The sequence below is a fragment of the Botryllus schlosseri genome, chromosome 2, assembly GCF_051294905.1.
Source record: "Botryllus schlosseri isolate E-star chromosome 2, Bs_hap1, whole genome shotgun sequence".
Classification (NCBI taxonomy): domain Eukaryota; kingdom Metazoa; phylum Chordata; class Ascidiacea; order Stolidobranchia; family Styelidae; genus Botryllus; species Botryllus schlosseri.
The window spans coordinates 2,230,958-2,247,077 of NC_137237.1; the positions used below are offsets into that span (position 1 = coordinate 2,230,958).

The 16,120-nt window shown below is 39.5% G+C and overlaps 1 protein-coding gene and 2 long non-coding RNA genes across 3 annotated transcripts in view; 1 reads left to right on the forward strand and 2 right to left on the reverse strand.

The window, feature by feature from the left end:
• The first annotated feature begins 1,567 nt into the window (after positions 1–1,567).
• LOC145432992 (uncharacterized) overlaps positions 1,568–16,120 on the forward strand; it is a 365,973-nt gene continuing 351,420 nt past the window's right edge. Inside the window, exon 1 of the long non-coding RNA XR_013913024.1 lies at positions 1,568–2,012. This is a non-coding gene — a long non-coding RNA (uncharacterized LOC145432992). The remainder of the gene's footprint in view (positions 2,013–16,120) is intronic.
• Positions 2,715–6,228, reverse strand: LOC145432965 (uncharacterized). Its single transcript, XM_080309806.1, has 4 exons — positions 6,043–6,228; positions 5,827–5,977; positions 5,112–5,226; positions 2,715–2,920 (listed from the first exon to the last, which is right to left on the reverse strand). The coding sequence occupies exons 1-4, from the start codon at positions 6,180–6,182 to the stop codon at positions 2,838–2,840; spliced, it is 489 nt and encodes a 162-aa protein (XP_080165932.1). The 5' UTR covers positions 6,183–6,228; the 3' UTR covers positions 2,715–2,837.
• Positions 9,417–11,571, reverse strand: LOC145432966 (uncharacterized). The gene is made up of 3 exons (XR_013913018.1): positions 11,430–11,571; positions 10,542–10,662; positions 9,417–9,622 (listed from the first exon to the last, which is right to left on the reverse strand). It is a non-coding gene; the product is annotated as an uncharacterized LOC145432966 (long non-coding RNA).

The window sequence follows — 16,120 nt, forward strand, 5'->3', positions numbered from 1 at the left end:
ACACCATGAATAAAACGAACAAAGTTTGCTGCTATGATCTGAATTTTCAGAAAGGTACTAAAGACGATGCGGTAGAGGTCGAAGTCTGGTCAGTCTTTTTGGGTCTGGACTTGACTATTGAAATGATTTCACGCCTGAATCGCACGCAATAACGACTCAACTAACTAAGTACTATTTCTTGGAACAAACTATACTGTTGGGTATGGACTGGAACATCGGTTTTGAGTCAAATGTACACATCTCAATTCCACCGATTGGTGATACCGACAAGTGGTATTGGATTTTGTTTTATTGCATTGTGCGACTAGTCAACTGAAAATATCGTATAGACCTACGTTGTTTTACTCACAATGAATTTAGTTTGGTAACAAAGCGGGAATATCATTTGTCCTTCACTTTAACATCCATGTGCGCAAAACAAAGCAACCCATATTATTCGACGTACTTGTGAGGTTTTGGGCCACAACAATAATTATAATCATTCATTATGGTACTGTTACAAGAGGAAATTTTCATGTTTTAGCTCTCGAATACAAATATATTTAGTTAATCATTTTGGCCATAAGGCCTCAAAGCATGTCTATCACAAAAATGTCTCTCACTTTCAAAAGTGGAATGGAACTACGTTTCAAGATTTCGATGCGCAATTTGCTGCAAGATGCAATACCTCGATCGATTTTTTTAAAGGAAAGCCCTTATCTAGTGCAGTGGTTCTCAACCTTTTTGTCTTCGCGGACCCCTTTCGGACCGTCACGGAAGCCGCGGACCCCCACGAAGTTTCAGTTAAAATTTAGCGCAATTATCGTATAACCGTCACTTACGTCTCGTGCAAATGATAATTGTATAGACTTAGTGATAAACAGCAAGAAAATGACTGTTCTTGAAAATAAGATCACACTATTCATGTAAAAATTGGTTTGACTTCTTTTATTACAAAACGATCTCTGCAACTGCCTTTCTTGAAACACGTGGTCGTGTCTTGAAAATACACTCCTTCGATTTGATATGACCAAGTGCCGAAAATCCTTTTCCACAAATATATGCCGGTGACAAATGAAATAGTAACGCGTAACGCTGTCGTCGACACATTCGGGTATGATCGCAACAAATATCCCACCAAAATTGACAAACAGTTTTTTATATAATGAACATATAACGACAAGCCTGGTAATTTCTATCTGACAGCTTATCTTGAAGTTATTATGGTAAACATGGTTATGTCTACCACAGGAGAAAATGGATTTTTGTAAATATTTCGAAGTCACCGTGATTGACCTTGCTCATCCAAACATCTCTAAACAGCAAAATGTTTGTATCAGTAAGCTATTGACAATTTAGCAATTAAAATGAGTCTCCACAGTAGGATAGTTCATATCAGATAGTAAATATGTGGATGTGAGCTCTGGAGTTTTACTATGAAGCGAAACTGCCTTGTGATTTTCCGAATTAAAAAAAATAAAAATAAGGTATCAAATGTTTTGAGGCTCCGCGGACCCCTGAAAATGCTTCGCGGACCCCCGGTTAAGAACCACTGATCTAGTGCGATCGAACTGGAACTGTGTTAAGGCTAGGCTTACCATATTTTGGAAATGTAAAAAGAGGACACTTTTTGAGAAATTTCAGACATGCAAAACTGGAGAAGAATTCTCAAAAACCGGTAAATCTTTCCCACTTAGTGATCGGTTGACTAAAAAAAAAGGTCATCATTTCCGCTCAGAGCTCAAAATAACGTTTTTCACTTCACATTGCCAGGTGGATGACTAAAAAAAAAAAAGGTCTTCTTTACGCTCAGAGCTAAAATCACCGCTTTTCCCTCCGAAATACCCGCCGGACCTTCACTTCTGCGCTAATTTGCGGCATGTCACTCGCAATTTCCTCTAAATGTGACCTAAATTTTCAAAAAAGAGGACAAAATCTCAAAAAAGAGGACAAAAGGGCGTCCTCCGAGGACACTTTCAAAAAAGTCAAAAAAGAGGACAAATCCTCTTAAAAGAGGACGTATGGTAAGTTTAGTTGAGGCAGACTTTGCAATCTAAAAGTACGGGCGTGAATCATAAAACCTACATTTTGCATGAACATGGTAACGACAGCATTCGTGGAAAAAATGCATACATCGTCGCGTCGGTATATATCGCGCAAAGCGATACGAAAATGGGGTATTTGATGAATTTTGTGAAAAGTTAATTTGCAACGAGATGTAATGGATATATAGAAAAACCGATCTACTTTACTCTGAAACTTTGTATCCGTATGAAATCTACTAATATACCATATATGCAGCTTCGTCATTTTTCTTCGACGCCCCCAAACTGTCCCATCCCCCCCTATATCACCCCCTGAGTGTTTCCGCCCCTTCGAAATCCAAATCGCACCCAAGGGCGCTGGCCACGTGGTTAAGAACCACTGGCCTATATCATCAGGTGGGTGTATGAATTCCAAGACTACTCCAAGCCGTTTCGACGCGCCCTCCTATCTTTCTATTTTATCAAAATCTTGGGGTGGATTGATCAGATAAAATTGCGACTAATAAACTGAACTGAAACTCAAGTGTAAAGAGGAGACCTGCAGTGTCATTCTTGTTTGTGTCTGGAGAATGTGCCTGTTTAGATTACCAGTTGCCAACATATAACGCAAGGTCGAGTTAATTCAAGCCGACAAAATATTCCAACCTGCCTTGATCTGAGGAAGGTAGCGTGTGCATAAAAATCATAATATCGTTTTGATAGCACTTTATTATCATATCATAAAACATCGTTGAGTTGAAATTCCATGGTCGTGACAACGAGCAACTGCATTTGATATCAGTGAAGAAATCATTTCAGCTTCTCCCGTCGTCTTTAGTTTGTTTCCCGATCCATGTCTTCAGTCGGCGAGTGACTCTCTGTCATATCGCTCACGAAGTCATTCCAGCTGTGTACGTCTAAACGGGAATTAAAACTCAAATTCGATTCATTCTAGAAGAAGGAGTGAGATTGAAAACACCGCGGATAGGAATTTTGTGATTTAGACAATCAGGGAATGTACCAAATGACATTTTTTTGTTTGGGAATGGAATGCTAGCATGAATTATCATTACGGATGCGGGATTAACCGCAAATCTCAGTTTTGAGGAAAACACTTGCTTGGTGCACTTTAAGGAAGGCACGTCAGGTAAGCAAAATACCTAATGAGTGAAATATTGCAATGCTGTGAGGTATCATAAGAAATTTTGATTTTCTATCCACGATGCACCAATTATTATAATCATGCCCCCTTACATTGTACCATTGGGCTCATACTGTTATTTTAGCAGTTCTGATATTTTGCTTACTTTGCACGTATTTGATAATCATATATACCACCTTTCAGAAATCTTATTCGACATATTATTATCGGTATTACCAATTGAAACCGCGTGAAATGGACCCTATTTATATTTTCGAAGATTGTACCGTAGGCCTACCTATATTAGCATTGTGATTAGTCATTTTGCGTTAGTCGCGAAGATATACATATATATGAATTAAAATGGTAACTAGTTATGATTAAGTGTTAAAAGCATGCGGTCCCTCAACGAAATCTACGTTTTCCTTCATTTTCCACTTTAACTTGAAGCAGTTTTGACATCACGTGAAAATCGGACCTTCTACTTACAATTATGAGTAGAAATTTACGGCGTTGCTTCTACTTTGACTGGAGTAACAACGCTAACTGCTAAGAGCACCTCTGTACAGTACACATAATGCTTTGTACCGTTGATGCGCTTGAATCGAATATTATCATTATATTCCTATCTATCTATTGATCTATTGATCTATTGATCTATTGATCCATTGATCAACGCGGGATCCAGTCATTACCCGCTGCCACCAAGCTTAACATTTGGCATAGGGATGATGGTGTGAACGTGAGGTTCACGTTCGCGTTCCGTGTGTGAACCTTACAATTTTACAGGTTCGTGTTCTCAAACGAACCTTGATAGGTTCTGCCATGTGAACCTTTTTCATATCATTATAACATCTTTCGTTGATTTGTTTTTGGATTTCAACTTCAGGCAACACGACGCATGGCGCTGACAGCATGAAAAGTAATTTAGCATTACACGAGCATACACCTTGTCAATTTCAAAAAATCATTTGCTTTGATAAAAAAGTTTGCACGAGATATTCAGCTTTCTGTTTATGAAGTTAGTGGCTATCTGTTGTGAGCTTGGTCCGCAATCTTACAACGCCAAGAACGAAATACACTATACATCACTCGTGACGAGATATTGTAGTGGTATGAACGACTGCTACAACACGAAAAGGTTGCTGTTTCAAGTCAGACCAAGGTCGACTGCAGAATCCCATCCTAACTCTTGGGGGTTTATCTATAGGCACCTCCTCGCTATAGGATCCGGGTAATCGGTGCATTAAAACAGCCTAGAAATGGGTCATTCTACAATTCGGCAAATCGTAATAAAGAGTATTGGCCTGGTGTCAATGACCATTGTATAGTCGAAATCAGTGTATGAGAGCTGTCATGTCTAGTCTGGAACGTTAATGCGTTAGCTTATATTCCCTTGCAAGTTATCGTCGAAATCTTTGGGAAAACAACGGAAGATATTGATTTATGGAATTACTATAGCCCTAGGCATCATGTACACCGGTGGTTCCTAACCTTTTTTTTCTCCCAGCGCCCCCTTTCAGAAATGTTCAAGGTTTGGCGCCCCCTATGTATTTTTAGGACTGTACTAAAGAGGATTATGTAGAGGTCCAAGTCCAGTCTGTTTTCTCGGGTTTGGACTTGACTATTAAAAAATATGTCGCGCTTGAATCACGCTTGATGACCATTTGAATAATAATAAACGATCCATATCTCTGCTGAGTGTTTCCGCCACCTTCAGAATCCAATTCAACCCCTGGGGGCACTGGCGACATGGTTAAGAGCCACTGGTGTACTCACACTGAAATGTACAATAATATACGACTTCACGAATATGTATGATCAGAATTTGCAATATGACGTCGATTGACGTCATAGGTTCGTGTTCACGTTCACGTTCTCATAGAAACTTTCAAGAAGGTTCGCGTTCACACGAACCAGAACCTTTCAGGGGTTCGAACCATCTCTCCTGGCATTAAATTTTGTACCTTCGTCTTGGTCTGGAATGGCAAGTAAATGCGGGTTCTGGTCTTCGATTTCAGCTGAAGTTGGGAGCAAATCTTTGTCGAATATCGATTCCAGCATGTCTTCATCGTATCTCCGCTATTGCAAAAGAAATAAATTTATATCGAATAAAAATAATGGTACAGCAAAAAGCCACCATTTGATCTTCAGTGTAATCTCCTCCCTCCACCCAAAACCAGAAATTAACACATTCAAAGCAAAACATGCGCAGCAATCACATTAGCTAAGTATGTAATAACTAATTAATATACTGCCATCATCATTGTTGGTTGCATTTACGTCATTTACCATTCTAACTATCGTCACTGCGTTAACCATTTTATAGATATTTAGGAAAACGTTTTTCAATTGATTGAAAGGTAGATAAAAATAGGGGTCACTGAAGTATCAAATTTCAAAGGTAGCCACGTTGTGGAAAGTTTGGAAACCACTGGTTAGGCAAAGTAAAGCATCATTCGTTTTAGTCACAAATGCGTCTACGCGTCTAGCGAATTCAACGGCAACGCACGATATTTAGCCGATAACATATATTACCACACGTTGAACGAGTTAAATTACCGTTAGTGATGACGGCATAAAATAGGCTGTTAGTATATGAAATTTGATCATAAGTTATGAAACATCAAGAATTTAAATTTAAATTTACCGTAGTTTCAAGATGAAACAACAAAAGCTTACCCGTGAGCGTGTGTTGCGTCTTGAATTCCGGCCTGAATTCCGGCCTGAATTCCGGCCTGAATTCCCGCCTGAATTCCGGCCTGAATTCCCGCCTGAATTCTCGCTTGATTGTCCGCATGGTGCGATGCTTCTCACAACTTTTTTCCCATACCTATAATTTCAAACGTGAAAAGTCATAAATCTATTGTTTGGGACCGCCACACTCCGTTTTCATGCCTCTTAACCGCTTTACTAGCGGTTCTCCCAACTCTCTTCACAAGTTTCCTCGATCTCCTCCTCCTTCTGCCGCCCCATAGCCAAGCGTCGATAAGCGTCAGGCAAATTAACAGTAAAACAAGTGTCGCCCGAAATTTCATCGTGATTAGACTCTGGTACCAAGAAAAAGTAGCGATTTATATCACATACGTACTTCACGTACAGCCTAAAAAAGTAACGTAATGTACATTGTCGATTAACCATCAGCCCGCCGCCATTGACCATAGGGGCGTTGCTAAAACTCTTGACAACTCTAAGCGTTTTTAAATACTTAGTTGGTGCACAAGAATGCAAAGCTTGGACGCCACATTTGTAAGACAATAATTTACATTACCATATCCGAGGTGCATTCAGACGAAGGCTATTGGCTAAAGATGCTAAATTTATGCGAAAGTTGCTGAATTATCAAAAACTATCACGGTCACGAACTTTATTCGGGAATGCAAACTTCAAAATTACTATAAGTATGTATATGCGACGTTGGTGCTGCTATTCAGTATGCCATTCCACAAAGGTTGCAATCGTTTGTGTACTTTTACAGATTTGTTACCATTTTAACCGGGTAGCGTTTGCCTTCATATCGATGCAAATCCTTTACATACGGTAAGTGAAAGCACTTTTGTTTTTTAATCTAGAAAATAAGTTTTTACAGAACAGTATTAACATCAGGATTTACGTTACTAATGCCAACAAATCACGATGTTCCGCGCCTCATATGCATACATATCTAAATTGCAATCGTTTCGACACACTCGTCTGATTTTATACCTCTAACTGACAAGGAAAAGGATGTTCTACAGGCTACACGTAGCGATGATGTTCGCTACAGATATACCAAGTCAATGACCTGTTACATCCGGGGCATTCAGCGTGTGTGGGAAGGAAATTATGTTGGAATTATACCAATTATTAATAATATAGAATGGAATCAAAATGCACATAATGCAACAAATCATGTTGAAAAAGAAAACAATGTAAGTTTTCTTTACATGGTCCACACACTAACACAGTTCCTGACTTCCCATTACGCGTTCGTTATGGTAGAATTATCAGCCAATCATAACGTCTTGTAGTAGCCTATCAGTGGTTCTTGACCTATGTTCTACGGAACTCTACGGATTCCATGAACCAGTGCCAGTGATTCTGCAGAGGTCAAGACACATACACGTAACTCATGCATACGATTCGTGATGGTGCGTCCTCGGGATGGTGTGAACGTGAGGTTCACGTTCGTGTTCTGTGTGATGTTCACGTTCAAAGACGAACCTTGACAGTTTCTGGACGGTGAAACATTTTCATATATTACATTTTTCACGTCAATATAACGTTTTTGGTTGAAATTCTTTGCATTTCAACATCTGAACACTCTATGCATGGTGCTGGCAGCATTAAAAAAGCAGCATTAAACGAGCATGCACCTTGCCAATCTCGAAAACATTACTTGCTTTGTTACAAAAGTTTACTCGAAATAATCAGCTTACTTTTCATGAGTAAGCTATTTAGTGACTCTCTGTTTTGAGATTGACCCGCAATCACACATCAAGAACGAAATACACTACATGTAGCTAGTCGGCGAATGATGCTTATTCTACCAATCAATGAAATCGTTATAAAGAATACGTCGCTGTGTAATGTAAAAAAATCTAGCAGGCGTACGATAGGGGTGTTGGCTACTTGTTTATTGGGTAATATCGGCAGCAAGTTTAGAAACAAGTTTTACACTCTGCTCAATATCAATGCAGAAATAGTCAGACGCTGAATACATTGTCCGGTCTGGCCTAGACCGTGAAGGCGTAAGCTTATATTCGCTTGCAAGTCGTCGCCAAAAATGTTCGCAAATACGCGGAAGATATTGGTTTTGAGGCATTATTATAGCGTTTGATTGCTCCAGCTGATACAGTTGTTGTCGTTCAAAAAGTTAGCATGTGCTTCAGCATAATGTGGCCTGAGTCGTCGCGAGGTAGCTTGTAGTAGGCTATATCGCTTATTTAGCGATGTGACGTCATAGGTTCACGTTCGCGTTCAGAACCTTTCAGGGATTCGCACCATTCCTAGTACGCCCGTCTTGGCCATCATTAACTGTAGGAAATCGTGATTGTTGCGGTGGTACGTCGTGTGCAGTGTTGAACGCAGGACAGGTTTGGGTTCGAAGTTTAAATATTGACCTTCTGGAATGCCAAATCTATTTCTTATATTTATAAGCTCACGTGTAATTAAGCAATTTCCATCACGCTGTTGCGTTTCGACCGAACAATACGATGACACTTTCCAATATGAAGCCTAGCATTTCTAAACTGATATCTGAATGGGCAATATAGGCAATGGGAACCGCAAAAGTCTCACTTAATTCGTAATAATTATTTATTACAATGTTTTCGCTTTGTGTGAAAATTACATTTTGTTGGTTTCGTTCTTTTTATACTCTGTTGATGCACAGTTCATTTTGTTCGGCGGTATATCTACTTAGTGCTAAACATGTCCATTCCCATTACACGAGATCTTCGTCTAAAGGAAACGTCTACTTACCCCAACCCAATAGCAACCTAACTAAGAGATCTATCGACTACTCGGGACCTATCATCTGGAATGCATTACCATCACATATCCGTGAATTGCCTTATAATAGATTCAAAAAAGCCCTACTTGATCACCTCTTGTCGTTACACTAACACTGTTGCCCTACCTCGCCCAGACATTGCTTCATTGATCATTTGCTACCATTGTTTAATTTTTTTTATATTTTCCTTTCCTAACTAAACATTTTTTCACATCCAGACTGTTCTGAGTCAAGTGTACCTGTTTGATGCTGGTGTGATCAGACTAGATGACCTTCACGGTCTTATCGATCATTCCTATCTAATACCGAATACTGTGCACGCATATTTTCTGTACCACCATCACTGCCGTTTGTTATGTATTTTGGTTCGATGAAAATAAAGACTCTCTCTCTCTCTCTCTCTAGTTGTTGATTGTGGTAGAATTTTTCGCATTTGTGACTAGGGGGAAAATTGACACTCTGTGAAAGCTTGCAGATTGGCGTAAGTGGTCCGCGGGTTACTAAAGCTTAACAACCACTGCTATATACGCTTATTTCCAAACAGAAACTTGGTGGGATATCAAGATCCTGTTTAAACTGCACTGTTATTTCGTGGTCTGTTTTTTCATCTATATCAAAATCAGATGTCGTATAAAGAACGCATTGTAAACCGCAGAAATCTCAAAAATGGTTTCAACATATAAAGCAAGGTCGAATTAATTCAAGTCGGCAACTGCAACTCCACTTGACTGAAAAAATAACCTCTTTTGATCTGATGTGAGTACATACAAATCATCATTTGTTTTGACTGCAGTTTATTATAATAAAACATCGGCGATTTGAAATTCCGTGGCCATGACAATAACGAACAACTGTATTTGATGACAGTGACGAAATCATTTCAGCTTTTCCCGTCGTGTTTAGTTTGTTTATTCTCAGCCCGCGTCGTCAGCCTGAGAGTCATCTTCTGTCATCTCACTCATGAAGTGATTCCAGCGTTGCACTCTAAACATGAAGTAAAAGTAGCATCTTATGCATCCTCGACGTGTTTGAGAGATTCGAAATACCGTACAATAAATATTGTGATTTGGATCGCCCGGGAATATAGAATGAAAAAGTTCTGATTGGAAATGTGATATTATCATGATTTAAATAGTGATGACTACTGATATGGCATTAACTACAAACCTCAATTTGAGGTTAACATTTGCTCTGTGCGTTGTAAGGTAAGGATGCAAATTGCCTCTAGCAGCAAATATTTCAATGCGGTGAGGTCTCAGAAATTTTGATTACCATCCGAGGTATGCCTATTACTGTAATTATGTACCCTTAAAGGGTAGGCCTACCATATCGGGCTCATACTGTAGTTTTATCAGTTCTGATGTTTCGTTAAGAATGCATACTTTTGCCATGCATATCATAACACCTCTCAGAAATCTTATTCGGCACATTCCCCATAGTTTCACAGGTGGTTGGTAACTAAGTAATTCTACTCTTTGGATTACCCAAGTTGATCTTGTCTATACTTGCACTATACCTATTTTTGTAGTGTGATTAATCATTTTGCATTGAAGTGCTGTTGACACAAGAATTAAAAAGGTAACCAGGTTAACTTCCAAAATTGTGCGACCATTGCACCCTATTTTTTAAAACTTGGAATTGTTTAATTCTAATTTAAATTAAGTAGGAATTTATGACGAAACTTATGCTTGTTCTGGAGTCGCAATGCAGACTACTTTGAGACCTTCTGTATAGTAGGCCTACCTACATATAATCCTCTGTACAGTAAATTTGGGCTGTATATGACCATTTGACTCCTACAGTTATATAGTGAGATGAGATGCTGATCCAATGAATTTTAGTAACGCGATATATATTCAATCCCGTTGCCCCGAAGCCTAACGTATGGCATTCAAGTTAGTACCTTCGTCTTGGTCTGGTATGGCGAGTAATTGCAGGTTCTCGTCTTCGGTTTCTGCTGGATTTGGAAGGAAATCATGGTCGAAAATAAACTCCGACATGTCTTCTTCGAAATTGTTCTCTGGCTTCACAAGAGGTAACGGGCGCATGTTAAAATGATTGGTTAATAGTCCTGCTCAATGGAGATCGCATCTGAAAACGTTCACGTCGGGCGTTCCCAATTTGTGGGCCATCCACCATTGCCACGTTTTTCTGAGGGTCATGAAGGAATTTGAAATGAGAATTATCATTTCTATGAGCGTACTCTGCTACAGCTAAAGAAATAAATTTAAATTTAATAAAAATGATAGTACAGTCAATAAGCTACTACTTTCCTAATCTCCTCCATCTGCTCATAAAGCAGAAATTAGGACATAATCAGAGCAAAACACAGTCAATCACCACATTACCTAAGTATATGTAATAACTAATTAATGTACGCTTTTTTATTGTGTGTTGTATTTACATCATTTACCATTCCAACTATCGTTATTGTATCATCATTTTATTATTATTTAAGGAAACGTTGCGTAATTGATTGAAAGGTCGAATATAAGGGGAGCCATTGATTTTTCAAATTTTCAAAGGGAACGAAATTGTGAAAATGTAAAATGTTGTGAACCACTGGTTAGGCAAAGCAAGGGATCACTTGCATCAGTCAAAAAATCCGTCCGCTCGCCTAGCGAATTCAACTCACATTATACGATACTCTGGAAGAATGAAATTAATGTTAGCGATAACGGGACTGCAAGTCTAAGGTTGTATATATAAATAAATCTTTAAGTTCTAAAACATCAAGAATGCGTTTATTCATTTCCCAGATCATATCGGGATGAAACCACTGAAAGCTTACCACTGGACGTGTGTTGTCTCCTAGGCCCGGTAGTCTACATTTTACGTAATGTTTCAGCATCTTTTTTCCGTGCCTGTAATTTCGACCGCGCAAAGTGATGCATCAATTCTCTAGGACCGCTACACTCCGTTTCCGTATCTTCTAACCCAGTGTTTCCCAACCCCGAGTCCGCGGACTCATTTGAGTCCGCGGAAGGTCCTTGGTGAGTCCGCGAACACAGGAATTTTCAGTAACTTAATCGGCTCGGCACACTTTTTCTTCCACTTCCGATATGATTTCGGAACATGTAATTGACAGACCTACGGGGCTCGTTCACTTTCGGACCAAAGTCATTGCAGCCTCACGGAGAAAGTAGCTTTTTGGTCCGAAAGTGAATGAGCCCCGTCCTGGTCCGGTTTCGTCAAATTCCGATTTGAGAATTAGGCTGAGTGATTTGCAAAATACCCATTTTGAAATGTTAGTAACCTTAATAGCTGTCATAGAAAATGCATAGATACCTCAAATATGTGACTGGCGGCACTCAACTTCAATAGTGCTTTCAGAACTACATTCATTGCAGTAGAATTTATTACCTCGGTGACTTTTCGGGTTTCCCTTATCAAGAATTAACGGCACCATAAAAAGGATAAAGAGTTTGTATACAATCTTTCAATATTCCATTAATATATTCCGCTAATTGTCTGTGTAACGTCTTCTGAGTATTGTATAATTTGATTCTCTATTATCCCTTTATTATGACTACCGGAGTACTGGTACAGCTGACTTTGGCCAGCTACCGTTCCTTTTTATCATTGCATTGTTACGTCATATTTTGCCAATTTGGATTTTGTTTGAATCTCTTTCTATATGCTTCTTATTGTGCCGTTACCTCTTGTTGATAAGGGGCATACGAAATTGCTGCAAGTTAATAAATTATACTGCAGTGAATGTAGTTTTGAAAGCAATATTAGAGATACCTCAATAAGCGATGTTTGGCCACGTATATTTCAAACGCAAGAACAACGAAACAGCACCACTACAAATTGATCAGCATTCCAAGCATTATTGGTTCGCCTGAGATTTTCTGTGTCTTGGGCAAACCAGTTGGTTGCAAGTATCACAGGCAAAACGGGTATGCTTTGCACATCTGTCGCATCATCCTGGTTTGATACCAATCACGCCAGGTATAAAACCCCTATTGTCGCCCACTGAAATTTTTCAAAATGCCCTACATTTATGTTCGAGGTAGCCTATTGCTAAAATTGTCATAAGCAATTCTATCACGGTCATAAACTCTACATTTTTGGTCGGATTGACTTGAATGTAGTACGAATGGACTCGGAATTTAATGCTGCGTGTTCACTATAAACAATTCACATACAAAATATGCCAGGTATAAACCCCTGGAACAGCTCTTTATACACACGTATGCGGGACCGTAACTGCCGCACACCAAACCTCCATAATTGAGGGGGGACCTCGAAGGGGGGCCAAAACTATTCGTGAATTAACATAAATTATAGAGTGTTTTTTGAAAATTTATGCAACTTTCTAGAAAAATTATATCATTACATCATATTCCGAAACGTCTCACTCAGTTCGACCGATAAATCTGAATGCATGAGCAGAGATAGCATAAAAAAATTACAGCTAGATATATATAGATGCAATCCCCGATCATGTTGACCGATTCAATCGTGAATTATGGAATATTTTCGCGCCTCGCGCGGTCTATTTGAAACAAAACGACTGAATGAACGGTACAAAAATTTCGCTGAGAAGTAGCGGTAAAAAGGTTTCGGAAGGGGGGTGTGGGGGTAAAGCCCACCAGAAGTTAGGTTTATGGCCTGTGTGGCCCAAGACCAACGTTTTGTTATTGAGGCGGGCTGACGACGTGCTGTTACGGTCCTGCACGTAGGCACATTGCACAGGTTTCCGGCGCGATATACGCTGAGTGCTGGTAATTGATTATGGCGACTTGTTCACTTACATACTATTTGGAAAATTACAAATCGTAGGGACATGTGCTAATCACAGAAACAATCTATAGTTGTCTAATATAAGTGGAACTCGAGATGTGGACTGCATTACTGAATAGTTGCTTGAATTGCAAAGCCGACAGATGTGGAAAGACAGATTTAAGAAAGCTTCCTTGACTCAATTTTAGCTCAATTTTTTGTTGATACCGTATTACACTCTCTTGGATAGAAAAAAATATATTTTTCAGTAATATATAGCCTGAGTCCGCGGGTATACTGGCGAGCTTGAGATGAGTCCGCGGGTAAAAAAGGTTGGGAACCACTGTAATCTAACCGCTCTACGCACGATTCTTCCAACTCTCCGAACCCGCACACGTACCCACCTCCTCCTCCTGTTGCCCCATCCATAAGACATGTCGATAAGCGTCAAGCAAATTAACAGCAAGCCAAGTGTTGCCCGAAACTTCATCGTGATTAGACTAGGCTTACCATATTTTGGAAATGTAAAAAGAGGACACTATTTCAGAAATTTGAAACTAGCAAAACCGGAGAAGAATTCTCCAAAACCGGTGAATTTTTCCCACTTTGTGATCAATTGACTAAAAAAAGGTCGTCTTTTCCGCTCAGAACTCAAAATACCGTTTTTCTTTCCGCATTGCTAGGTGAATGACTAAAAAAAAGGTCATCTTTCCGCCCGGAGCTGAAATCACCGTTTTTTACTCCGAAATACCCGCCGGAGCGTCACTTCTGTGAATTTACGGCATATCCGAATCATAGCTAGGGCCCCAAAGGGGCCTGGCTGCCCATCTAATAAGTCGCTGCTGAAGAGATTCGGCGTCCTAAACATAGAAGATATGCGGAAACTAGAAATCGCCAAGTTTATGTATCAGTTTCACTGCGGTCGTTGCCCCGAATATTTCAATGACTTCTTTACCTCTGAATCAAAAGCGCACAAGTAGCCTACAACACACGCGCGTCCACGTCGTCCAAATATCATATGATCGACCGAAAAGATCATCGCTCCATCAAATATGCCGGACCTGATGTGTGGAACAGTATCCCGCCGGCCATCCGACAGTCGACGAGCATGTCCACATTCAAGTCGAAATACAAGGAATTACTACTAAATAAATACAGTCCATCCTCTAAATTACCGGACCACGACTGACCTATCGATCTCGCTTCCCATGACATGCCGCCCTATTTCTTGTCGCATTCTTCTTCTATACTATCTTCTTTACTTTCATTCAGTGTGCATGCCTCCTCTTTACATCGCCTAGGCCAAGGTGGGTGTCAGATTCCATAGACTACTCCTTGTCGCTTCGACATCTTCCTGTCTTTTCATTGTATCGCATTTTTGTGGTGTATTGAACTGATAAAATTGCTAATAAACCAATGATGATGATCACTCGCAATTTGCTCTAAATCTGACCTAAATTTTCAAAAAAGAGGACAAAATCACAAAAAAAGAGGACAAAAGGCCGTCCTCCGAGGACACTTTCAAAAAAGTCAAAAAATAGGACAAATTCTCTTAAAAGAGGACGTATGGTAACCCTACATTAGACTCTGACAAAGTATAGCGAATTATATCACATCGCAAGTCTAGATTCACCTATAGGCTATAGGCTATAGCCTAAAAGAACTAACTGTAACGCATCGGTCAGCATATTAAAATGCAAACTTGTGGATGGCGCCAAGTCGTGATGACTCAAAACGTTTTTAAATGCTTAGTTGGTGCACAAGAACGCAAAGATCAGACGTAATATTTCTAATGCAATAATTTACCATAATCATATCCGAGGTGTGTGCAGACAAAAGTGTCATGATAATCTAATGGCAAAAGACGCTAAATTTGTCCCAAAGTTTCTGGTTTATCAGAATTTTCCGGAGTCAGGAACCTTTATAAATTTTTTCGAGAATTGGAACCTCCAAACCTCTCCGAAGTTGCTATATGGTTTGATTGAATTTTGGGTTCAGATGCAGTAAATACCTACTTTACACGGGGAACACTGAATGTAATTCGAGAGAATATGAGACAAAGAAGAGTAAAAAGTCTGAATATGACGAAGCATGAATTTTATGGAAGTACACTTGATCTCATATGGAACAAGTGCATTTAATACCAATAAGATTTGACGTATAAGTGTAAAGAAAATGGTGTAAATGTAGTGTAGAGTAATCTGAACTTGAGGGTATTAATTTGGAATACGTGTACCAATAATACTTGGCGGAAACAAACAAAAATGACGGTTGGAATAAGTCGTCGGCCATTTTGATTAAAGCAAAGTTTGAACTCGCCTGTTAGTAATTCACGGCAAACACATATTTCAAACTAACGTCTAAATGCTTAACGGGCGAGGCAAATTCAGGAAGATATCAGGGATCAAATTTCATAATAGAGGCCATATGGTAACTTGAATGGGATGCGACGAACTATCGTTACAGCAAAGTTCACATGATGGCGTTCGGGCGACTTTTAATTTACCGAGGTAATCTGACCTGGAGTTGCGTTTTGTCTCAATACATACGGGAATACATGAATTTTGGAATTGCTGTAGAAATGAGTTCGATAAAATCGCGTGAGAAAAAAACGACAATTGTACGAGATTCTAGATTAGCACTCGATTTGAATCTTCATTCACGCAGGTGAAAACGCCGTGTGCTGGCTATTGTGAGCGTACGTTGTCAAGGTTGTTTAACAAAGCGCGTAGGAAAATGTGAATTATGATTTCA

Coding starts and splice junctions, on each gene's coding strand:
- LOC145432965 (XM_080309806.1), bottom strand. CDS start 6,182: ATGAAATTTCGGGCGACACTTGTTTTACTGTTAATTTGCCTGACGCTT. Junction 5,978..6,042: donor GCTAGTAAAGCGGTTAAGAG/GCATGAAAACGG, acceptor TTGAAATTATAG/GTATGGGAAAAAAGTTGTGA. Junction 5,227..5,826: donor GACGCAACACACGCTCACGG/GTAAGCTTTTGT, acceptor CTTTTGCAATAG/CGGAGATACGATGAAGACAT.